At 45.0% G+C, this 26,304-nt stretch overlaps 1 protein-coding gene across 8 annotated transcripts in view; it reads right to left on the bottom strand.

Moving 5' to 3' along the window:
- dapk2b (death associated protein kinase 2b) overlaps window positions 1-24,698 on the bottom strand; it is a 63,943-nt gene extending 39,245 nt beyond the window's left edge. For 5 of the 8 annotated variants that reach the window (XR_016495012.1, XR_016495013.1, XR_005040880.2 and 2 more), the window contains exons 1-2: window positions 24,436-24,626; window positions 22,154-22,312 (exon numbers count right to left, since the gene is read on the bottom strand). Coding sequence is in view for 3 of the 8 variants with exons in the window: in XM_090230810.1 (XP_090086936.1) it covers window positions 22,154-22,230 (77 nt within the window). In the remaining 5 variants the exon portion in view is untranslated. Of the gene's footprint in view, window positions 1-22,153; window positions 22,537-24,435 lie in introns of those variants that run through there. The other 3 variants (XM_090230810.1, XM_036968769.2, XM_090230809.1) reach the window with 3 other exon arrangements.
- Between the last annotated feature and the right edge of the window lie 1,606 nt (window positions 24,699-26,304).

Genomic DNA, 26,304 nt, shown 5'->3' with positions numbered 1-26,304 from the left:
ACAACTGAAATCATCGGCTTCTTTATTGAACGTTCGGATTTACTGATTGTGTCTAGGATGTTTACAACAGGGCTCATTTACAAAACGAGACCTGGGTCTCAATATGACTTCCTGGTAAATAAAGGTTAAATAAACAGTTGACCTAACATGGACCTAATTACTGGGCATCAGTGCGAGAGACTGTGGTTCACGTGGAATGTGTAAACGTGTCCCCATTGACAGGGTAGATTACAACACAGCAGCAATAAAGGACAGACTGAATTTCCCATCACATAGCCTAACACAGCTGGTATGTTCACGGAAGAAAGAGGAGGTTAAACATGTTCCCTAGTGATGTTTACAGGGTAAACACAACGTATGACGTCTCTGTCAGGGTATGATGACACCGTATTCTGTTGCGTTGAGAAAGTTATCATCCTGACACTGACGGCCTGCTATCAAAGCTGATTAATCCTGCTGGCTGCTGCCACTCCTGTCCTGCTTGCATCATGCCTGCTGGCTGCTGCCACTCCTGTCCTGCTTGAAAGATGCCTGCTGGCTGCTGACACTCCTGTCCTGCTTGCATCATGCCTGCTGCCACTCCTGACCTGCTTGCATCATGCCTGCTGGCTGCTGCCACTCCTGTCCTGCTTGAAAGATGCCTGCTGGCTGCTGCCACTCCTGTCCTGCTTGAAAGATGCCTGCTGGCTGCTGCCACTCCTGTCCTGCTTGCATCATGCCTGCTGGCTGCTGCCACTCCTGTCCTGCTTGAAAGATGCCTGCTGGCTGCTGACACTCCTGTCCTGCTTGCATCATGCCTGCTGGCTGCTGCCACTCCTGACCTGCTTGCATCATGCCTGCTGGCTGCTGCCACTCCTGTCCTGCTTGAAAGATGCCTGCTGGCTGCTGACACTCCTGTCCTGCTTGCATCATGCCTGCTGCCACTCCTGTCCTGCTTGAAAGATGCCTGCTGGCTGCTGCCACTCCTGTCCTGCTTGAAAGATGCCTGCTGGCTGCTGCCACTCCTGTCCTGCTTGCATCATGCCTGCTGCAGTGTCCTGTCCTGCTTGCATCATGCCTGCTGCAGTGTCCTGACCTGCTTGCATCATGCCTGCTGGCTGCTGCCACTCCTGTCCTGCTTACATCATGCCTGCTGCCACTCCTGTCCTGCTTGCATCATGCCTCCTGCAGTGTCCTCTCCTGTCCTGATTGCATCATGCGTACTGCAGTGTCCTCTCCTGTCCTGCTTGCATCATGCCTGCTGCAGTGTCCTCTCCTGTCCTGCTTGCATCATGCCTGCTGCAGTGTCCTGTCCTGTCCTGCTTGCATCATGCCTGCTGCAGTGTCCTCTCCTGTCCTGATTGCATCATGCCTGCTGCAGTGTCCTCTCCTGTCCTGCTTGCATCCTGCCTGCTGCAGTGTCCTGTCCTGCTTGCATCATGCCTGATGCAGTGTCCTCTCCTGCTTGCATCATGCCTGCTCCATAATGGCCAGTCACTCTGTAATGTACCACAGGGGCCTGTGTTAGGCCTGCTCACGCCATGTACTTCCATGTTACACAAGATATAGCTCAGTCTTAACTCTCTAGTGATCTGCAACCAAGTTAAATACAGGCTATTATTCATATTATCACGGAACCCAAACCGGTTGCGAGTGTGCACCATGTATTTTGTCCCCCCACACCAAACGCGACCACGACACGCAGGTTAAAATATCTAAACAAACTCGGAACCAATTACATTAATTTGTGGACAGGTCGAAAGTCATTAAACATGTATGGCAATTTAGCTAGTTAGCTTGTACTTGCTAGCTAATTTGTCCTGGGATATAAACATTGAGTTGTTATTTTACCTGAAATGTACAAGGTTCTCTACTCCGACAATTAATCCACACATAAAACGGCCAACCGAATCGTTTCTAGTCATCTCTCCTCCTTCCAGGCTTTTTCATCGTTTAACTTATATGGTGATAGCATCTAAACTTTCATTGTATTACAACTACCGGTAAACAGTTCGTCTTTAGGTCACCCACGTGGGTATAACCAATGAGGAGATGGCACGTGGGTACCTGCAACTATAAACCAATGAGGAGATGGGAGAGGCAGAACTTTCAGCGCGATCTGCGTCAGAAATATGAGTGACTTCTATTTTAGCCCTTGGCATCGCAGACGCTCGTTGACGCGCGCGAGCAGTGTGGGTGCATTAATTGAATAACATGGATTTGCGACGCTCGCGCACGCGACGTGTCCGGTCTGGTCATCATGTCCTTGTCCCTGACTGCTTCATAATTAAACCTGTCCCCCGACAGTGACACGGTTCCACGGGTCCCTAGTGTCATAAACTTTCCACGTTGGACAACTTGCAGCACTGTGTTACCTCTCTTTGACGGTAATGAAGGGTTACAAGAAGAGATCTTCATTGAACAATGTTGAAACTGGTAAAGTTGATGTAATACATTATACGGAAGAAAAATGAATCACTCAGGACAACACCTCTCCAGTCCACCCTCACCGTTTAGCCAATGAAAAGAGAGATGTGATATAGTGTAACTGTCTCAGTCTCTGTATAGTGTCTCAGTCTCTGTATAGTGTCTCAGTCTCTGTATAGTGTATCAGTCTCTGTATAGTGTCTCAGTCTCTGTATAGTGTATCAGTCTCTGTATAGTGTATCAGTCTCTGTATAGAGTATTAGTCTCTGTATAGTGTATCAGTCTCTGTAAAGTGTATCAGTCTCTGTATAGTGTCTCAGTCTCTGTATAGTGTATCAGTCTCTGTATAGTGTATCAGTCTCTGTATAGTGTCTCAGTCTCTGTATAGTGTCTCAGTCTCTGTATAGTGTCTCAGTCTCTGTATAGTGTCACTGTATCAGTCTCTGTATAGTGTATCAGTCTCTGTATAGTGTATCAGTCTCTGTAAAGTGTATCAGCCTCTGTATAGTGTATCAGTCTCTGTATAGTGTATCAGTCTCTGTATTGTGTCACTGTATCAGTCTCTGTATAGTGTCTCAGTCTGTGTATAGTATATCAGTCTCTGTATAGTGTATCAGTCTCTGTATAGTGTATCAGTCTCTGTATTGTGTCACTGTATCAGTCTCTGTATAGTGTATCAGTCTCTGTATAGTGTATCAGTCTCTGTATTGTGTCACTGTATCAGTCTCTGTATAGTGTCTCAGTCTGTGTATAGTGTATCAGTCTCTGTATAGTGTATCAGTCTCTGTATAGTGTTTCAGTCTCTGTATAGTGTCTCAGTCTCTATATAGTGTATCAGTCTCTGTATAGTGTATCAGTCTCTGTATAGTGTATCAGTCTCTGTATAGTGTATCAGTCTCTGTATTGTGTATCAGTCTCTGTATAGTGTATCAGTCTCTGTATTGTGTCACTGTATCAGTCTCTGTATAGTGTCTCTGTTATGGTGAGTGAATGAGGACCCAAAAGCGAACTAACTTAAACAGAGCTTCTTTAATAACCAAACATAGGTAGGCTCAGATAGACCGGCAGATTCCGACAGGACAGGACAAGGTTACAGCAAACATGACGATAGTCTGGCTCAGGCATGAAACACAAACACAAACAAGAATCCGACAAGGACAGGAACAGAAACAGAGAGAGATATAGGGACCTAATCAGAGGGAAAAAGGGAACAGGTGGGAAACGGGGTGAATGGGTAGTTAGAGGAGACAAGGAACAGCTGGGAGAAAGCGGGGGAGAAAAGGTAACCTAACAACGACCAGCAGAGGGAGACATGGTGAAGGGAAAGGACAGAGACAAGACACAACATGACAGTACCCCCCCACTCACCGAGCGCCTCCTGGCGCACTCGAGGAGGAAACCTGGCGGCAACGGAGGAAATCCTCGATCAGCGCACGGTCCAGCACGTCCCGAGAGGGAACCCAACTCCTCTCCTCAGGACCGTACCCCTCCCAATCGACAAGGTACTGGTGACCACGGCCCCGAGGACGCATGTCCAAAATCCTGCGGACCCTGTAGATGGGTGCGCCCTCGACAAGGATGGGGGGGGGGGGGGGAAGACGAGCGGGGGCGCGAAGAACGGGCTTAATACAGGATACATGGAAGACCGGGTGGACGCGACGAAGGTATCGCGGAAGAAGAAGTCGAACTGCGACAGGATTAATGACCCGAGAAATACGGAACGGACCAATGAACCGCGGGGTCAACTTGCGAGAAGCCGTCTTAAGGGGAAGGTTCTGAGTGGAGAGCCAAACTCTCTGACCGCGACAATATCTAGGACTCTTAGTTCTACGCTTATTAGCAGCCCTCACAGTCTGCGCCCTATAACGGCAAAGTGCAGACCTGACCCTCTTCCAGGTGCGCTCGCAACGTTGGACAAAAGCCTGAGCGGAGGGGACGCTGGACTCGGCGAACTGAGATGAGAACAGCGGAGGCTGGTACCCGAGGCTACTCTGAAAAGGAGATAGCCCGGTCGCAGACGAAGGAAGCGAGTTGTGGGCGTATTCTGCCCAGGGGAGCTGTTCTGACCAAGACGCAGGGTTGCGAAAAGAAAGACTGCGTAAGATGCGACCAATAGTCTGATTGGCCCGTTCTGCTTGACCGTTAGACTGGGGGTGAAAGCCGGAAGAGAGACTGACGGAAGCCCCAATCAAACGGCAAAACTCCCTCCAAAATTGAGACGTGAATTGCGGACCTCTGTCCGAAACGACGTCTGACGGAAGGCCATGAATTCTGAAAACGTTCTCGATGATGATTTGTGCCGTCTCTTTAGCAGAAGGAAGCTTAGCAAGGGGAATGAAATGAGCCGCCTTAGAGAACCTATCGACAACCGTAAGAATAACAGTCTTCCCCGCTGACGAAGGCAGTCCGGTGACAAAATCTAAGGCGATGTGAGACCACGGTCGAGAGGGAATAGGAAGCGGCCTGAGACGGCCGGCAGGAGGAGAGTTACCGGACTTAGTCTGCGCGCAGACCGAACAAGCAGCCACGAAACGACGCGTGTCATGCTCCCGGGTGGGCCACCAAAAACGCTGGCGAATGGAAGCAAGCGTACCCCGAACGCCAGGGTGGCCGGCTAACTTGGCAGAGTGAGCCCACTGAAGAACGGCCAGACGAGTAGGAACGGGAACGAAAAGAAGGTTCCTAGGACAAGCGCGCGGCGACGGAGTGTGAGTGAGCGCTTGTTTTACCTGCCTCTCAATTCCCCAGACAGTCAACCCGACAACACGCCCCTCAGGGAGAATCCCCTCGGGGTCAGTGGAGGCTACTGAAGAACTGAAGAGACGAGACAAAGCATCAGGCTTGGTGTTCTTAGAGCCCGGACGATAAGAAATCACGAACTCGAAACGAGCGAAAAACAGCGCCCAACGCGCCTGACGCGCATTAAGTCGTTTGGCAGAACGGATGTACTCAAGGTTCCTATGGTCAGTCCAAACGACAAAAGGAACGGTCGCCCCCTCCAACCACTGTCGCCATTCGCCTAGGGCTAACCGGATGGCGAGCAGTTCGCGGTTACCCACATCATAGTTACGTTCCGACGGCGACAGGCGATGAGAAAAATACGCGCATGGGTGGACCTTGTCGTCAGAGAGGGAGCGCTGAGAAAGAATGGCTCCCACGCCCACCTCTGACGCGTCAACCTCGACAACGAACTGTCTAGAGACGTCAGGTGTAACAAGGATAGGAGCGGATGTAAAACGATTCTTGAGGAGATCAAAAGCTCCCTGGGCGGAAACGGACCACTTAAAGCACGTCTTGACAGAAGTAAGGGCTGTGAGAGGAGCTGCCACCTGACCGAAATTACGGATGAAACGACGATAGAAGTTCGCGAAGCCGAGAAAGCGCTGCAGCTCGACGCGTGACTTAGGGACGGGCCAATCAATGACAGCTTGGACCTTAGCGGGATCCATCTTAATGCCTTCAGCGGAAATAACAGAACCGAGAAATGTGACGGAGGAGGCATGAAAAGTGCACTTCTCAGCCTTCACAAAAAGACAATTCTCTAAAAGGCGCTGGAGGACACGTCGAACGTGCTGAACATGAATCTGGAGTGACGGTGAAAAAATCAGGATATCGTCAAGGTAGACGAAAACAAAGATGTTCAGCATGTCTCTCAGGACATCATTGACTAATGCCTGAAAGACAGCTGGAGCGTTAGCGAGGCCGAAAGGAAGAACCCGGTATTCAAAGTGCCCTAACGGAGTGTTAAACGCCGTCTTCCACTCGTCCCCCTCCCTGATGCGCACGAGATGGTAAGCGTTACGAAGGTCCAACTTAGTGAAAAACCTGGCTCCCTGCAGGATCTCGAAGGCTGAAGACATAAGAGGAAGCGGATAACGATTCTTCACTGTTATGTCATTCAGCCCTCGATAATCTATGCAGGGGCGCAGAGACCCGTCCTTCTTCTTGACAAAAAAAAACCCCGCTCCGGCGGGAGAGGAGGAGGGGACTATGGTACCGGCGTCAAGAGCTAAAGACAAATAATCTTCGAGAGCCTTACGTTCGGGAGCCGACAGAGAGTATAGTCTACCCCGGGGGGGGGTGGTTCCCGGAAGGAGATCAATACTACAATCATACGACCGGTGTGGAGGAAGAGAGGTGGCCCTGGACCGACTGAACACCGTGCGCAGATCGTGATATTCCTCCGGCACCCCTGTCAAATCACCAGGCTCCTCCTGTGAAGAAGAGACAGAGGAAACAGGAGGGATAGCAGACATTAAACATTTCACATGACAAGAGACGTTCCAGGAGAGGATAGAATTACTAGACCAATTAATGGAAGGATTATGACAAACTAGCCAGGGATGGCCCAAAACAACAGGTGTAAAAGGTGAACGAAAAATTAAAAAGGAAATGGTTTCACTATGATTACCAGAAACAGTGAGGGTTAAAGGTAGCGTCTCACGCTGAATCCTGGGGAGAGGACTACCATCCAGGGCGAACAAGGCCGTGGGCTCCTTTAACTGTCTGAGAGGAATGTCATGTTCCCGAGCCCAGGTCTCGTCCATAAAACAGCCCTCCGCCCCAGAGTCTATTAAGGCACTGCAGGAAGCAGACGAACCGGTCCAGCGTAGATGGACCGACAAGGTAGTGCAGGATCTTGAAGGAGAGACAGGAGTAGTAGCGCTCACCAGTAGCCCTCCGCTTACCGACGAGCTCTGGCCTTTTACTGGACATGAAGTGACAAAATGACCAGCGGAACCGCAATAGAGACAGAGGCGGTTGGTGATTCTCCGTTCCCTCTCCTTAGTCGAGATGCGGATACCTCCCAGCTGCATGGGCTCAGCACCCGAGCCGGCAGAGGAAGATGGTAGTGATGCGGAGAGGGGGGCGACGGAGAGCGCGAGCTCCTTTCCACGAGCTCGGTGACGAAGATCAACCCGTCGCTCAATGCGAATAGCGAGTTCAATCAAGGAATCCACGCTGGAAGGAACCTCCCGGGAGAGAATCTCATCCTTTACCTCTGCGCGGAGACCCTCCAGAAGACGAGCGAGCAAGGCCGGCTCGTTCCAGCCACTGGAGACAGCAAGAGTGCGAAACTCAATAGAGTAGTCTGTTATGGATCGATTGCCTTGACATAGGGAAGACAGGGCCCTGGAAGCCTCCTCCCCAAAAACAGATCGATCAAAAACCCGTATCATCTCCTCCTTAAAGTCCTGATACTGGTTAGTACACTCAGCCCTTGCCTCCCAGATTGCCGTGCCCCATTCACGAGCCCGTCCAATAAGGAGAGATATGACGTAGGCGACACGAGCAGTGCTCCTGGAGTAAGTGTTGGGCTGGAGAGAAAACACAATATCACACTGGGTGAGGAACGAGCGGCATTCAGTGGGCTCCCCAGAGTAACACGGCGGGTTATTGATTCTGGGCTCCGGAGATTCGAAAGCCCTGGAAGTGGCCGGTGGATCGAGGCGGAGATGGTGAACCTGTTCTGTGAGGTTGGAGACTTGGGTGGCCAGGGTCTCAACGGCATGTCGAGCAGCAGACACTTCCTGCTCGTGTCTGCCTAGCATCGCTCCCTGGATCCCGACGGCTGAGTGGAGAGGATCCGAAGTCGCTGGGTCCATTCTTGGTCGGATTCTTCTGTTATGGTGAGTGAATGAGGACCCAAAAGCGAACTAACTTAAACAGAGCTTCTTTAATAACCAAACATAGGTAGGCTCAGATAGACCGGCAGATTCCGACAGGACAGGACAAGGTTACAGCAAACATGACGATAGTCTGGCTCAGGCATGAAACACAAACACAAACAAGAATCCGACAAGGACAGGAACAGAAACAGAGAGAGATATAGGGACCTAATCAGAGGGAAAAAGGGAACAGGTGGGAAACGGGGTGAATGGGTAGTTAGAGGAGACAAGGAACAGCTGGGAGAAAGCGGGGGAGAAAAGGTAACCTAACAACGACCAGCAGAGGGAGACATGGTGAAGGGAAAGGACAGAGACAAGACACAACATGACAGTCTCAGTCTGTGTATAGTGTATCAGTCTCTGTATAGTGTATCAGTCTCTGTATAGTGTATCAGTCTCTGTCTAGTGTATCAGTCTCTGTATAGTGTCTCAGTCTCTATATAGTGTATCAGTCTCTGTATAGTGTCTCAGTCTCTGTATAGTGTATCAGTCTCTGTATAGTGTATAAGTCTCTGTGTAGTGTCTCAGTCTCTGTATCGTGTCACTGTATCAGTATCTGTATAGTGTATCAGTCTCTGTATAGTGTCTCAGTCTCTGTATAGTGTATCAGTCTCTTTATAGTGTATCAGTCTCTGTATAGTGTATCAGTCTCTGTAAAGTGTCTCAGTCTCTGTATAGTGTCACTGTATCAGTCTCTGTATAGTGTCTCAGTCTCTGTATAGTGTATCAGTCTCTGTATAGTGTCACTGTATCAGTCTCTGTATAGTGTCTCAGTCTCTGTATAGTGTCTCAGTCTCTATATAGTGTATCAGTCTCTGTATAGTGTATCAGTCTCTGTATAGTGTGTCAGTCTCTGTATAGTGTCTCAGTCTCTGTATAGTGTATCAGTCTCTGTATAGTGTATCAGTCTCTGTATAGTGTCACTGTATCAGGCTCTGTATAGTGTCTCAGTCTCTGTATAGTGTCTCAGTCTCTGTAGAGTTTCTCAGTCTCTGTATAGTGTATCAGTATCTGTATAGTGTATCAGTCTCTGTATAGTGTCTCAGTCTCTGTATAGTGTATCAGTCTCTTTATAGTGTATCAGTCTCTGTATAGTGTATCAGTCTCTGTAAAGTGTCTCAGTCTCTGTATAGTGTCACTGTATCAGTCTCTGTATAGTGTCTCAGTCTCTGTATAGTGTATCAGTCTCTGTATAGTGTCACTGTATCAGTCTCTGTATAGTGTCTCAGTCTCTGTATAGTGTCTCAGTCTCTATATAGTGTATCAGTCTCTGTATAGTGTATCAGTCTCTGTATAGTGTATCAGTCTCTGTATAGTGTCTCAGTCTCTGTATAGTGTATCAGTCTCTGTATAGTGTATCAGTCTCTGTATAGTGTCACTGTATCAGGCTCTGTATAGTGTCTCAGTCTCTGTATAGTGTCTCAGTCTCTGTAGAGTTTCTCAGTCTCTGTATAGTGTATCAGTCTCTGTATAGTGTATCAGTCTCTGTATAGTGTATCAGTCACTGTATAGTGTATCAGTCTCTGTATAGTGTCTCAGTCTCTGTATAGTGTCACTGTATCAGTCTCTGTATAGTGTCTCATTCTCTGTATAGTGTATCAGTCTCTGTATAGTGTCTCAGTCTCTGTATAGTGTCACTGTCTCAGTCTCTGTATAGTGTCTCAGTCTCTGTATAGTGTATCAGTCTCTGTATAGTGTATCAGTCTCTGTATAATGTCTCAGTCTCTGTATAGTGTCACTGTCTCAGTCTCTATATAGTGTATCAGTCTCTGTATAGTGTCTCAGTCTCTGTATAGTGTACCAATCTCTGTAGAGTGTCTCAGTCTCTGTATAGTGTCTCAGTCTCTTTATAGTGTCTCAGTCTCTGTATAGTGTCACTGTATCAGTCTCTGTATAGTGCCTCAGTCTCTGTATAGTGTATCAGTCTCTGTATAGTGTATCAGTCTCTGTATAGTGTATCAGTCACTGTATAGTGTATCAGTCACTGTATAGTGTATCAGTCTCTGTATAGTGTCTCAGTCTCTGTATAGTGTCACTGTCTCAGTCTCTGTATAGTGTCTCAGTCTCTGTATAGTGTATCAGTCTCTGTATAGTGTCTCAGTCTCTGTATAGTGTCACTGTCTCAGTCTCTGTATAGGGTCTCAGTCTCTGTATAGTTTATCAGTCTCTGTATAGTGTATCAGTCTCTCTGTATAGTGTATCAGTCTCTGTATAGTGTCTCAGTCTCTGTATAGTGTATCAATCTCTGTATAGTGTCTCAGTCTCTCTATAGTGTCACTGTATCAGTCTCTGTATAGTGTATCAGTCTCTGTATAGTGTATCAGTCTCTGTATAGTGTATCCGTCTCTGTATAGTGTCACTGTATCATTCTCTGTATAGTGCCTCAGTCTCTGTATAGTGTATCAGTCTCTGTATTGTGTCACTGTATCAGTCTCTGTATAGTGTCTCAGTCTGTGTATAGTGTATCAGTCTCTGTATAGTGTATCAGTCTCTGTATAGTGTTTCAGTCTCTGTATAGTGTCTCAGTCTCTATATAGTGTATCAGTCTCTGTATAGTGTATCAGTCTCTGTATAGTGTATCAGTCTCTGTATAGTGTATCAGTCTCTGTATTGTGTATCAGTCTCTGTATAGTGTATCAGTCTCTGTATTGTGTCACTGTATCAGTCTCTGTATAGTGTCTCAGTCTGTGTATAGTGTATCAGTCTCTGTATAGTGTATCAGTCTCTGTATAGTGTATCAGTCTCTGTCTAGTGTATCAGTCTCTGTATAGTGTCTCAGTCTCTATATAGTGTATCAGTCTCTGTATAGTGTCTCAGTCTCTGTATAGTGTATCAGTCTCTGTATAGTGTATAAGTCTCTGTGTAGTGTCTCAGTCTCTGTATCGTGTCACTGTATCAGTATCTGTATAGTGTATCAGTCTCTGTATAGTGTCTCAGTCTCTGTATAGTGTATCAGTCTCTTTATAGTGTATCAGTCTCTGTATAGTGTATCAGTCTCTGTAAAGTGTCTCAGTCTCTGTATAGTGTCACTGTATCAGTCTCTGTATAGTGTCTCAGTCTCTGTATAGTGTATCAGTCTCTGTATAGTGTCACTGTATCAGTCTCTGTATAGTGTCTCAGTCTCTGTATAGTGTCTCAGTCTCTATATAGTGTATCAGTCTCTGTATAGTGTATCAGTCTCTGTATAGTGTGTCAGTCTCTGTATAGTGTCTCAGTCTCTGTATAGTGTATCAGTCTCTGTATAGTGTATCAGTCTCTGTATAGTGTCACTGTATCAGGCTCTGTATAGTGTCTCAGTCTCTGTATAGTGTCTCAGTCTCTGTAGAGTTTCTCAGTCTCTGTATAGTGTATCAGTATCTGTATAGTGTATCAGTCTCTGTATAGTGTCTCAGTCTCTGTATAGTGTATCAGTCTCTTTATAGTGTATCAGTCTCTGTATAGTGTATCAGTCTCTGTAAAGTGTCTCAGTCTCTGTATAGTGTCACTGTATCAGTCTCTGTATAGTGTCTCAGTCTCTGTATAGTGTATCAGTCTCTGTATAGTGTCACTGTATCAGTCTCTGTATAGTGTCTCAGTCTCTGTATAGTGTCGCAGTCTCTATATAGTGTATCAGTCTCTGTATAGTGTATCAGTCTCTGTATAGTGTATCAGTCTCTGTATAGTGTCTCAGTCTCTGTATAGTGTATCAGTCTCTGTATAGTGTATCAGTCTCTGTATAGTGTCACTGTATCAGGCTCTGTATAGTGTCTCAGTCTCTGTATAGTGTCTCAGTCTCTGTAGAGTTTCTCAGTCTCTGTATAGTGTATCAGTCTCTGTATAGTGTATCAGTCTCTGTATAGTGTATCAGTCACTGTATAGTGTATCAGTCTCTGTATAGTGTCTCAGTCTCTGTATAGTGTCACTGTATCAGTCTCTGTATAGTGTCTCATTCTCTGTATAGTGTATCAGTCTCTGTATAGTGTCTCAGTCTCTGTATAGTGTCACTGTCTCAGTCTCTGTATAGTGTCTCAGTCTCTGTATAGTGTATCAGTCTCTGTATAGTGTATCAGTCTCTGTATAATGTCTCAGTCTCTGTATAGTGTCACTGTCTCAGTCTCTATATAGTGTATCAGTCTCTGTATAGTGTCTCAGTCTCTGTATAGTGTACCAATCTCTGTAGAGTGTCTCAGTCTCTGTATAGTGTCTCAGTCTCTTTATAGTGTCTCAGTCTCTGTATAGTGTCACTGTATCAGTCTCTGTATAGTGCCTCAGTCTCTGTATAGTGTATCAGTCTCTGTATAGTGTATCAGTCACTGTATAGTGTATCAGTCACTGTATAGTGTATCAGTCTCTGTATAGTGTCTCAGTCTCTGTATAGTGTCACTGTCTCAGTCTCTGTATAGTGTCTCAGTCTCTGTATAGTGTATCAGTCTCTGTATAGTGTCTCAGTCTCTGTATAGTGTCACTGTCTCAGTCTCTGTATAGGGTCTCAGTCTCTGTATAGTTTATCAGTCTCTGTATAGTGTATCAGTCTCTCTGTATAGTGTATCAGTCTCTGTATAGTGTCTCAGTCTCTGTATAGTGTATCAATCTCTGTATAGTGTCTCAGTCTCTCTATAGTGTCACTGTATCAGTCTCTGTATAGTGTATCAGTCTCTGTATAGTGTATCAGTCTCTGTATAGTGTATCCGTCTCTGTATAGTGTCACTGTATCATTCTCTGTATAGTGCCTCAGTCTCTGTATAGTGTATCAGTCTCTGTATAGTGTATCAGTCTCTGTATAGTGTCACTGTATCAGTCTCTGTATAGTGTCTCATTCTCTGTATAGTGTTTCAGTCTCTGTATAGTGTTTCAGTCTCTGTATAGTTTCACTGTCTCAGTCTCTGTATAGTGCCTCAGTCTCTGTATAGTGTCTCAGTCTCTGTATAGTGTATCAGTCTCTGTATAGTGTTTCAGTCTCTGTATAGTGTCACTGTCTCAGTCTCTGTATAGTGTCACTGTATCAGTCTCTGTATAGTGTCTCAGTCTCTGTATAGTGTCTCAGTCTCTGTATAGTGTCTCGTTCTCTGTATAGTGTATCAGTCTCTGTATAGTGTATCAGTATCTGTATAGTGTCACTGTATCAGTCTCTGTGTAGTGTCTCAGTCTCTGTATAGTGTCTCAGTCTCTGTATAGTGTCTCAGTCTCTGTGTAGTGTCTCAGTCTCTGTATAGTGTATCAGTCTCTGTATAGTCTCAGTATAGTGTCTCAGTCTATGTGTAGTGTCTCAGTCTCTGTATCGTGCCACTGTATCAGTCTCTGTATAGCGTATCAGTCTCTGTATAGTGTCTCAGTCTCTGTATAGTGTCTCAGTCTCTGTATAGTGTCTCAGTCTCTGTATAGTGTCTCAGTCTCTGTATAGTGTATCAGTCTCTGTATAGTGTCTCAGTCTCTGTATAGTGTATCAGTCTCTGTATAGTGTATCAGTCTCTGTATAGAGTATTAGTCTCTGTATAGTGTATCAGTCTCTGTAAAGTGTATCAGTCTCTGTATAGTGTCTCAGTCTCTGTATAGTGTATCAGTCTCTGTATAGTGTATCAGTCTCTGTATAGTGTCTCAGTCTCTGTATAGTGTCTCAGTCTCTGTATAGTGTCTCAGTCTCTGTATAGTGTCACTGTATCAGTCTCTGTATAGTGTATCAGTCTCTGTATAGTGTATCAGTCTCTGTAAAGTGTATCAGCCTCTGTATAGTGTATCAGTCTCTGTATAGTGTATCAGTCTCTGTATTGTGTCACTGTATCAGTCTCTGTATAGTGTCTCAGTCTGTGTATAGTATATCAGTCTCTGTATAGTGTATCAGTCTCTGTATAGTGTATCAGTCTCTGTATTGTGTCACTGTATCAGTCTCTGTATAGTATATCAGTCTCTGTATAGTGTATCAGTCTCTGTATAGTGTATCAGTCACTGTATTGTGTCACTGTATCAGTCTCTGTATAGTGTCTCAGTCTGTGTATAGTGTATCAGTCTCTGTATAGTGTATCAGTCTCTGTATAGTGTTTCAGTCTCTGTATAGTGTCTCAGTCTCTATATAGTGTATCAGTCTCTGTATAGTGTATCAGTCTCTGTATAGTGTATCAGTCTCTGTATAGTGTATCAGTCTCTGTATTGTGTATCAGTCTCTGTATAGTGTATCAGTCTCTGTATTGTGTCACTGTATCAGTCTCTGTATAGTGTCTCAGTCTGTGTATAGTGTATCAGTCTCTGTATAGTGTATCAGTCTCTGTATAGTGTATCAGTCTCTGTCTAGTGTATCAGTCTCTGTATAGTGTATCAGTCTCTATATAGTGTATCAGTCTCTGTATAGTGTCTCAGTCTCTGTATCGTGTCACTGTATCAGTATCTGTATAGTGTATCAGTCTCTGTATAGTGTCTCAGTCTCTGTATAGTGTATCAGTCTCTTTATAGTGTATCAGTCTCTGTATAGTGTATCAGTCTCTGTAAAGTGTCTCAGTCTCTGTATAGTGTCACTGTATCAGTCTCTGTATAGTGTCTCAGTCTCTGTATAGTGTATCAGTCTCTGTATAGTGTCACTGTATCAGTCTCTGTATAGTGTCTCAGTCTCTGTATAGTGTCTCAGTCTCTATATAGTGTATCAGTCTCTGTATAGTGTATCAGTCTCTGTATAGTGTATCAGTCTCTGTATAGTGTCTCAGTCTCTGTATAGTGTATCAGTCTCTGTATAGTGTATCAGTCTCTGTATAGTGTCACTGTATCAGGCTCTGTATAGTGTCTCAGTCTCTGTATAGTGTCTCAGTCTCTGTAGAGTTTCTCAGTCTCTGTATAGTGTATCAGTATATGTATAGTGTATCAGTCTCTGTATAGTGTCTCAGTCTCTGTATAGTGTATCAGTCTCTTTATAGTGTATCAGTCTCTGTATAGTGTATCAGTCTCTGTAAAGTGTCTCAGTCTCTGTATAGTGTCACTGTATCAGTCTCTGTATAGTGTCTCAGTCTCTGTATAGTGTATCAGTCTCTGTATAGTGTCACTGTATCAGTCTCTGTATAGTGTCTCAGTCTCTGTATAGTGTCTCAGTCTCTATATAGTGTATCAGTCTCTGTATAGTGTATCAGTCTCTGTATAGTGTATCAGTCTCTGTATAGTGTCTCAGTCTCTGTATAGTGTATCAGTCTCTGTATAGTGTATCAGTCTCTGTATAGTGTCACTGTATCAGGCTCTGTATAGTGTCTCAGTCTCTGTATAGTGTCTCAGTCTCTGTAGAGTTTCTCAGTCTCTGTATAGTGTATCAGTCTCTGTATAGTGTATCAGTCTCTGTATAGTGTATCAGTCACTGTATAGTGTATCAGTCTCTGTATAGTGTCTCAGTCTCTGTATAGTGTCACTGTATCAGTCTCTGTATAGTGTCTCATTCTCTGTATAGTGTATCAGTCTCTGTATAGTGTCTCAGTCTCTGTATAGTGTCACTGTCTCAGTCTCTGTATAGTGTCTCAGTCTCTGTATAGTGTATCAGTCTCTGTATAGTGTATCAGTCTCTGTATAATGTCTCAGTCTCTGTATAGTGTCACTGTCTCAGTCTCTATATAGTGTATCAGTCTCTGTATAGTGTCTCAGTCTCTGTATAGTGTATCAATCTCTGTAGAGTGTCTCAGTCTCTGTATAGTGTCTCAGTTTCTTTATAGTGTCTCAGTCTCTGTATAGTGTCACTGTATCAGTCTCTGTATAGTGCCTCAGTCTCTGTATAGTGTATCAGTCTCTGTATAGTGTATCAGTCTCTGTATAGTGTATCAGTCACTGTATAGTGTATCAGTCACTGTATAGTGTATCAGTCTCTGTATAGTGTCTCAGTCTCTGTATAGTGTCACTGTCTCAGTCTCTGTATAGTGTCTCAGTCTCTGTATAGTGTATCAGTCTCTGTATAGTGTCTCAGTCTCTGTATAGTGTCACTGTCTCAGTCTCTGTATAGGGTCTCAGTCTCTGTATAGTGTATCAGTCTCTGTATAGTGTATCAGTCTCTCTGTATAGTGTATCAGTCTCTGTATAGTGTCTCAGTCTCTGTATAGTGTATCAATCTCTGTATAGTGTATCAGTCTCTTTATAGTGTCTCAGTCTCTCTATAGTGTCACTGTATCAGTCTCTGTATAGTGTATCAGTCTCTGTATAGTGTATCAGTCTCTGTATAGTGTATCCGTCTCTCTATAGTGTCACTGTATCAGTCTCTGTATAGTGTCTCATTCTCTGTATAGTGTATCAGTCTCTGTATAGTGTTTCAGTCTCTGTATAGTTTCACTGTCTCAGTCTCTGTATAGTGCCTCAGTCTCTGTATAGTGGCTCAGTCTCTGTATAGTGTATCAGTCTCTGTATAGTGTTTCAGTCTCTGTATAGTGTCACTGTCTCAGTCTCTGTATAGTGTCACTGTATCAGTCTCTGTATAGTGTCTCAGTCTCTGTATAGTGTCTCAGTCTCTGTATAGTGTCTCGTTCTCTGTATAGTGTATCAGTCTCTGTATAGTGTATCAGTATCTGTATAGTGTCACTGTATCAGTCTCTGTATAGTGTCTCAGTCTCTGTATAGTGTCACTGTATCAGTCTCTGTATAGTGTCTCAGTCTCTGTGTAGTGTCTCAGTCTCTGTATAGTGTATCAGTCTCTGTATAGTCTCAGTATAGTGTCTCAGTCTATGTGTAGTGTCTCAGTCTCTGTATCGTGCCACTGTATCAGTCTCTGTATAGCGTATCAGTCTCTGTATAGTGTCTCAGTCTCTGTATAGTGTCTCAGTCTCTGTGTAGTGTCTCAGTCTCTGTATCGTGCCACTGTATCAGTCTCTGTATAGTGTCACTGTATCAGTCTCTGTATAGTGTATCATTCTCTGTATAGTGTATCAGTCTCTGTATAGTGTCTCAGTCTCTGTATACTGTCTCAGTCTCTGTATAGTGTATCAGTCTCTGTATAGTGTCGCATCCTCTGTATAGTGTCTCAGTCTCTGTATAGTGTATCAGTCTCTGTATAGTGTATCAGTCTCTGTATAGTGTCACTGTCTCAGTCTCTGTATAGTGTCACTGTATCAGTCTCTGTATAGTGTCTCAGTCTCTGTATAGTGTCTCAGTATCTATATAGTGTCTCGTTCTCTGTATAGTGTATCAGTCTCTGTATAGTGTATCAGTCTCTGTATAGTGTCACTGTATCAGTCTCTGTGTAGTGTCTCAGTCTCTGTATAGTGTCTCAGTCTCTGTATAGTGTCTCAGTCTCTGTGTAGTGTCTCAGTCTCTGTATAGTGTATCAGTCTCTGTATAGTCTCAGTCTCAGTATAGTGTCTCAGTCTCTGTGTAGTGTCTCAGTCTCTGTATCGTGTCACTGTATCAGTATATGTATAGTGTATCAGTCTCTGTATAGTGTCTCAGTCTCTGTGTAGTGTCTCAGTCTCTGTGTAGTGTCTCAGTATCTGTATCGTGTCACTGTATCAGTCTCTGTATAGTGTATCAGCCTCTGTATAGTGTATCAGTCTCTGTGTAGTGTCTCAGTCTCTATATAGTGTATCAGTCTCTGTATAGTGTCTCAGTCTCAGTATAGTGTATCAGTCTCTGTATAGTGGTTGGACTAGTGAACCAACAGTGCAGTAGGCTGGACTAGTGAACCAACAGTGCAGTAAGGTTGTACTAGTGAACCAACAGTGCAGTAGGCTGGACTAGTGAACCAACAGTGCAGTAGGCTGGACTAGTGAACCAACAGTGCAGTAGGCTGGACTAGTGAACCAACAGTGCAGTAAGGTTGGACTAGTGAACCAACAGTGCAGTAGGCTGGACTAGTGAACCAACAGTGCTGTAGGCTGGACTAGTGAACCAACAGTGCAGTAGGTTGGACTAGTGAACCAACAGTGCAGTAGGCTGGACTAGTGAACCAACAGTGCAGTAGGTTGGACTAGTGAACCAACAGTGCAGTAATGCTGGACTAGTGAACCAACAGTGCAGTAAGGTTGGACTAGTGAACCAACAGTGCAGTAAGGTTGGACTAGTGAACCAACAGTGCAGTAAGGTTGGACTAGTGAACCAACAGTGCAGGAGGCTGAACTAGAGAACCAACAGTGCAGTAAGGTTGGACTAGTGAACCAACAGTGCAGTAGGCTGGACTAGTGAACCAACAGTGCAGTAATGCTGGACTAGTGAACCAACAGTGCAGTAATGCTGGACTAGTGAACCAACAGTGAGTCAAATGTAACGGATTCCATTGCCCGTGTTGTGAATGGTTCCTGTTCATACATGGATTTGTACATTGCTGGCTTGTTAACCAGCGAGGAGGTTTCACCAACAACACACACGCATGAACATTGTTGTGTAAGGGGAAGCTGGTATGATGTTGATGATGATGTGTTTTCCTGTGAGCCAAATACACCAGATATTGTTGTTGATGGGGGGAGGTCAGGGGGAGGTGCTCATTGTGCAAGTGGGCTGCTCATTTGATGGCTAAATGGAGCAGGCCGTTCCCTGGAAGCTGCTTAAGTACCAGCCCCTCGTGGCACCCTTGGACATCCACGGGTGTATGTGTCAGCTGGTCGCGCCGTTATTCGGCAGTCTCGACCACGTACACAGGCTTGTTCTGTGTAGCCTGACAGAAACTAGGGCAAAGCAGTTGGCTAGGTTACTGCTCTGTTTCAGCTGTAGTGGGACTAGGGCAAAGCAGTTGGCTAGGTTACTGCTCTGTTTCAGCTGTAGTGGGACTAGGGCAAAGCAGTTGGCTAGGTACTGCTCTATTTCAGCTGTAGTGGGACTAGGGCAAAGCAGTTGGCTAGGTTACTGCTCTGTTTCAGCTGTAGTGGGACTAGGTGCAAAGCAGTTAGCTCGGTTACTGCTCTGTTTCAGCTGTAGTGGGACTAGGTGCAAAGCAGTTAGCTAGGTTACTGCTCTGTTTCAGCTGTAGTGGGACTAGGTGCAAAGCAGTTGGCTAGGTTACTGCTCTGTTTCAGCTGTCGTGAGACTAGGGCAAAGCAGTTGGCTAGGTTACTGCTCTGTTTCAGCTGTCGTGGGACTAGGGCAAAGCAGTTAGCTAGGTACTGCTCTGTTTCAGCTGTCGTGGGACTAGGGCAAAGCAGTTAGCTAGGTACTGCTCTGTTCAGCTGTAGTGGGACTAGGGCAAAGCAGTTAGCTAGGTAATGCTCTGTTTCAGCTGTCGTGGGACTAGGGCAAAGCAGTTGGCTAGGTTACTGCTCTGTTTCAGCTGTCGTGGGACTAGGGCAAAGCAGTTGGCTAGGTTACTGCTCTGTTTCAGCTGTCGTGGGACTAGGGCAAAGCAGTTAGCTAGGTTACTGCTCTGTTTCAGCTGTCGTGGGACTAGGGCAAAGCAGTTAGCTAGGTTACTGCTCTGTTTCAGCTGTCGTGGGACTAGGGCAAAGCAGTTAGCTAGGTTACTGCTCTGTTTCAGCTGTCGTGGGACTAGGGCAAAGCAGTTAGCTAGGTTACTGCTCTGTTTCAGCTGTCGTGGGACTAGGGCAAAGCAGTTAGCTAGGTTACTGCTCTGTTCAGCTGTAGTGGGACTAGGGCAAAGCAGTTAGCTAGGTTACTGCTCTGTTTCAGCTGTAGTGGGACTAGGTGCAAAGCAGTTAGCTAGGTTACTGCTCTGTTTCAGCTGTAGTGGGACTAGGTGCAAAGCAGTTAGCTAGGTTACTGCTCTGTTTCAGCTGTAGTGGGCAGCCTAGCTGTTTAAGGAAGGAAGTGCTTTCTGTACCCTTGAGTGCCATGCAGACAGGGATCTGTCTGGGATCCTTTTTTTGTAAATTGATATGTGGATTCAAATAAAGAATTTAGTGTTTGTGTTATATGTTGTGTGAATTAATGGGTCTGTCTAGTCCAGTAGTCTGCATATTATATACAGTAGTTGGCACACCTCTCCAATCTCTAGTAGTTCTAAGGGCTCTTTTGCCAGAGGTTACCTCAGCATATGGTTCTGTCCCATCATCTAGCCTTTGAAACTTTTCTTAGCTTTCTCCGTCTGGATGTGTGGTGTGTAAACAATGTCCATAGCTTAGCATAGCATAGCTACAACGTTCTAATAGAAGCCTAGCTTTTCCAAAACAGCGTTGTTTTTTGTATTAGAGTCTTTAGAGAACTGCTTTACTTTGATGTCCTTTGTCTTCTGTCTTTTTATTGAGTTGTTAACTAGCTCGTTTTTTGATAGCTAACTATCTTCTTTTAGGAAAGTCCCTTACAGCTGCTTAACAACCCAGCTAGCTAAGCTAACTGCACAATCTTATAGGCCTATCTTCTTCATTTGTTGCTTGTTTTGTCTCACATTCAGTTGTCTTTTGTTTTTTCCAATGTACTTCACTCTAAAAACCATGCTAATTTCAATATTTGTAGGAGCTAATTTTTTCAGCAGCTGCTGCTCAAGTTGAAACTATTCTCTCAATTCAATTCAAGGGCTTTATTGGCATGGGAAACATATGTAACATCGCCAAAGCAAGTGATCTGTCTCCCTCTGATCTGTCTCTCTAATCTATCTGTTTCTCTCTCTGACCTCTCTCCCCCTCTCTTTCCCCCCTCTCTCTCTCCACCAATCTCTCTCCCTATGATCTCTCTCTCTTCGACCCGTCTCCCTCTCTATCCCTCTCTCTCTCCACCCCTCTCTCTCTCTCCACCAATCTCTCTCCCTATGATCTCGCTCTCTTTGACAGTCACCCTCTCCCCCCCCCCCTCTCTCTAATAACTGACACAGCAGCTGCTGAGGTGTTGAGGAAACTCTCACACACACACACACACACACACACACACACACACACACACACACACACACACACACACACACACATGCAAACACACACACACACACACACACACAGTCCTTCCTCTTTCATTACAGTTGTCTGAGGCTTCCCAGCCCAGTCTTGTTGCTGTCCTTGTGTCTGGGGGTTCAACACATACACATGCAAATCTAACCACTCGTGAAGTCTTGTGTGTCCCAAACAATCCCTATTGATCACAATAAAGCCATCTCCCCAGTAACAGCTGAATGTTCCAATAACAAGCATTCAAATAGAGAGGCAAGAGCCATCTGAACTGAACCCAGTGTTAAAGAGAACAAAGTTAACTCCTAGCAGGTTGTGTCGCAGAAAATACCAGAACAGGAAGTTACTATAATGTGGTAGACCACAGATCATATTTCAAGTCCTGTTGTCTGTGTAGAAGTGCTGTTGGCCTTCTCCTGGAACCCTCCAATACTATCCGTCTGTCCCACACGTGACTTAATGAACTTCCTGCTGAACACATTCCTAACCTCTTTTGAATTATTGTATACTTCCTTAGAAGGATTTCCCCTATATGTTCTCTATAACAGCAGTTCCTTACTGGGAGGTTAGTCTGCCTATAGGGCCCGTTGAGGGGACAGTTTTGAACCAGAGATTGGGGTTTCTACAGGTTCATTTCCACATTGGCTGAAAATAGACTACCCGAAGACAGGTTGAGAAAGTTGAATAACATGGTAATAAACAGTTTGGGAAATCACCTTAACTATTATGTCCCATTATCATATAGTATGTTTATCTCCATTATCCTGTCCTGGGTTTATGTCCATTATCATATAGTATGTTTATCTCCATTATCCTGTCCTGTGTTTATGTCCATTATCATATAGTATGTTTATCTCCATTATCCTGTCCTGTGTTTATGTCCATTATCATATAGTATGTTTATCTCCATTATCCTGTCCTGTGTTTATGTCCATTATCATATAGCATGTTTTCTCCATCATCCTGTCTTATGGTTAACACCATTATCCTGTCCAATATTTAACTTGCTGTAAACTGTAACTAGCTCCTGTCCTATACACATCAACAAGCCAGCTGTTTGCATTTCTCTGTTGTCCTCCTTTACAGCACTCCCCAGGATCAGGCAGGCTGGCCAGTCAACATGTGGGGCTGGGATTAACACTAAGTCATTATAAAGACTAAATACACAAACACTGATCTTAGAGCTAAATAAGATGTATATAACAGCTCATAATAATGACATACAGTACATTATAATCTACATACAGAACACAGAGCATAGAGCTACATAACAGGTCTATAAGAGCTCATAAAACAGTAATAACAGTTCAGGAGAAACAGCAACACACTCACCTCCCCAGCTCTTCACCAATCTCATAGAAGTCCTCTACTCTCTGTTGCTTGAAAACAGCCATGCCCAATGTCCTCATTGAGGGTCGATACGTCCTCGTAAACGATAAACATGTAACTCTGTCTTCAGTAACACAACGAGAGAGAATTGCCTGTTCAGTTCTGAGCAACAAAACAAGAGAGAATGAGAGCAGAATGAGAGCAGCGCAGCAACGCAATGACGAGCGATTGTGAGATGAGGACTGACATCTCTACCCACATGTCCCAGCATGCTGCACTACATTCCAGCTCAAACAAAAAGGAGGTGCAACTCCATGTGTTCCATAAGCCAGGATAGGATCATTCTGAGGGCTGAGCCAGGAGAGGATCCTTCTGAGGGCTGAGCCAGGAGAGGATCCTTCTGAGGGCTGAGCCAGAATAGGATCCTTCTGAGGGCTGAGCCAGGATAGGATCATTCTGAGGGCTGAGCCAGAATAGGATCCTTCTGAGGGCTGAGCCAGGATATGATCATTCTGAGGGCTGAGCCAGGTAAGGATCATTCTGAGGGCTGAGCCAGAATAGGATCCTTCTGAGGGCTGAGCCAGGATAGGATCATTCTGAGGGCTGAGCCAGGATAGGATCATTCTGAGGGCTGAGCCAGGATAGGATCATTCTGAGGGCTAAGCCAGGAAAGGATCCTTCTGAGGGCTGAGCCAGATAAGGATCATTCTGAAGGCTGAGCCAGTATAGGATCCTTCTGAGGGCTGAGCCAGGATAGGATCATTCTGAGGGCTGAGCCAGGATAGGATCATTCTGAGGGCTGACCCTATGGGTCTCATGGATCTCCCTATAGGTCTCCTTATGGGTCTCCTTATGGGTCTCCATACGGGTCTCCCTACAGGCCTCCCTATGGGTCTCCCTACAGGCCTCCCTATGGGTCTCCCTATGGGCCTCCCTATGGGCCTCCCAATGGGCCTCCCTATGGGTCTCCCTATGGGCCTACCTATTGATCTCCCTATGGGCCTCATGGGTCTCCCTATGGGCCTCCCTATAGACCTCCCTATGGATCTCCCTATGGACCTCCCTATAGACCTCCCTATGGGCCTCCCTATGGGGCTCATGGGTCTCCCTATGGGTCTCCCTGTGGGTCTCATGGGTCTCCCTATGGGCCTCCCTATGGGCCTCCCTACAGGTCTCCCTATGGGCCTCCCTATGGGTCTCCCTATGGGCCTCCCTATGGGTCTCATAGGTCTACCTATGGGCCTCCCTATGGGTCTCATGGGTCTCCCTATGGGTCCTATGGGCCTCCCTATAGGCCTCCCTATAGACCTATGGGTCTCCCTATGGGTCCTATGGGCCTCCCTATAGGCCTCTCTATAGACCTATGGGTCTCCCTATGTGTCTCCCTGTGGGTCTCATGGGTCTCCTTACGGGTCTCCCTATGGGTCTCCCTATGGGTCTCCCTATGGGCCTCCCTATGGGCCTCCCTACAGGTCTCCCTATGGGCCTCCCTACAGGTCTCCATATGGGCCTCCCTATGGGCCTCCCTATGGGTCTCCCTATGGGTCCTATGGGCCTCCCTATAGGCCTCCCTATAGACCTCCCTATGGGTCTCGTGGATCTCCCTATAGGTCTCCTTATGGGTCTCCATACGGGTCTCCCTACAGGCCTCCCTATGGGTCTCCCTATGGGTCTCCCTATAGACCTCCCTATGGGTCTCCCTATGGGCCTCTCTATGGGTCTCCCTATGGGCCTCCCTATGGGTCTGATAGGTCTACCTATGGGCCTCCCTATGAGTCTCATGGGTCTCCCTATGGGTCCTATGGGCCTCCCTATCGACCTATGGGTCTCCCTATGGGTCTCTCTGTGGGTCTCATGGGTCTACTACGCAGTGTACTACAATAGGAATAGTGTCCCAGTTTGCCTTTCTTTCACAACATTTTAGTCAAGGAGCCTGGAAACACTAAGCCTGAATCTAAATGCCACTGTTGGTACAACAGGGCTTCAGTATTAGGCAAGCCTGATTTTGAATGCCAAATTAACAGCATTAACAAGGATCAACCCTGAATATTCAAAAGCAAAGAATTACAGAATTTACTGAAGATTGAACACGTCAAACTATAATCATGATCATTGAAAGAATAATGAATGATTTTCAAGTTTCCTTTAAGAGTTGAACAAACGTTCTCCACCCAATGTATCAATAAGAGCTGTAACAACATTACAACGTGAAGGGACAGTTTCCTTGTCAGAACAATGTACCAACTCCACTAGGTAAGCTATAACAAAGTACTTGACGTTCTTACCTTATATGATATCAAAGTAAATAGCTGGTCTTATTGCTGTAGTAAGTCATTCTACTCCTGTCTGGGACTCTTGACTGCAGTGTTTTCAGTGTGCTGTGACTGTCCCCTCCAAGCACAGACACACACTGGTCTGTCGCTGCAAGCAGACACACATGTATAAGTCTGAAAATGATGCCATCTGTTGGCTATACACGAAACAGCACTGTGACATTGAGGAAGCCCACACGATGTGGGGGTTTGAGAAAAAGAAAGTGATGATCAGAAATAGTCTTGAAATGTTCTTCTGCCTTTTAGATAAAGCTTTAGTGGTTTCTCAAAAGATCATTGGTGCATGACGTAGGTTATACATTCATATGCTTTTCCTGTTACTACAGACAGACACACAATGTTCCAACACAAGCAGAGTGTGAGTGAACCCAGCTGGCTAGAGAATGTGGCAATAGCAAATCTAAATCAAATCCAATTTTATTTGGCACACGCTTTGCAAACAACAGGAGTAGACGGACAATAAAATACATACTTACGGGTCCTTTTCCAACAATGCCGAGGTCACATCAAAATAAATTACATAGTGATATGAAGACTAAATATACAGTGAATAACAATAACGAGTAAAAGTAACATGGCTATACTCAGTACTGGTACTCTCTGTTTATAATCATGTTATTACCTGGTACTTCCTGTATATAATCATGGTATTACCTCCCTGTATATAATCATGTTATTACCTGGTACTCTCTGAATATAACCATGTTATTACCTGGTACTTCCTGTATATAATCATGGTATTACCTCCCTGTATATAGCCATGTTATTACCTGGTACTCCCTGTATATAACCATGTTATTACCTGGTACTCCCTGTATATAACCATGTTATTACCTGGTACTCCCTGTATATAGCCATGTTATTACCTGGTACTCCCTGTATATAACCATGTTATTACCTGGTACTCCCTGTATATAGCCATGTTATTACCTCAATGTATATAGTCATGTTATTACCTGGTACTCTCTGTATATAACCATGTTATTACCTGGTACTCTCTGTATATAACCATGTTATTACCTGGTACTCTCTGTATATAATCATGGTATTACCTCCCTGTATATAGTCATGTTATTACCTGGTACTCTCTGTATATAACCATGTTATTACCTGGTACTCCCTGTATATAGCCATGTTATTACCTCCCTGTATATAACCATGTTATTACCTGGTACTCCCTGTATATAGCCATGTTATTACCTGGTACTCCCTGTATATAGCCATGTTATTACCTCCCTGTATATAACCATGTTATTACCTCCCTGTATATAACCATGTTATTACCTCCCTGTATATAGCCATGTTATTACCTCCCTGTATATAGTCATGTTATTACCTGGTACTCTCTGTATATAACCATGTTATTACCTGGTATTCCCTGTATATAACCATGTTATTACCTGGTACTCCCTGTATATAGCCATGTTATTACCTGGTACTCCTTGCATATAACCATGTTATTACCTGGTATTCCCTGTATATAACCATGTTATTACCTGGTACTCCCTGTATATGACCATGTTATTACCTGGTACTCTCTGTATATAACTATGTTATTACCTGGTACTCCCTGTATATAACCATGTTATTACCTGGTACTCCCTGCATATAACCATGTTATTACCTGGTACTCTCTGTATATAGTCATGTTATTACCTGGTACTTCCTGTATATAACCATGTTATTACCTGGTACTCCCAGGATGTAACCATGTTATTACCTGGTACTCTCTGTATATAGCCATGTTATACCTCCCTGTATATAACCATGTTATTACCTGGTACTCCCTGTATATAACCATGTTATTACCTGGTACTCCCT

This window comes from Oncorhynchus mykiss, chromosome 4 (genome assembly GCF_057628025.1).
Source record: "Oncorhynchus mykiss isolate SJ-2025 chromosome 4, ASM5762802v1, whole genome shotgun sequence".
Classification (NCBI taxonomy): domain Eukaryota; kingdom Metazoa; phylum Chordata; class Actinopteri; order Salmoniformes; family Salmonidae; genus Oncorhynchus; species Oncorhynchus mykiss.
Note: the sequence above shows the minus strand (reverse complement) of the source record. Positions and strands in the feature narration are given on the sequence as shown.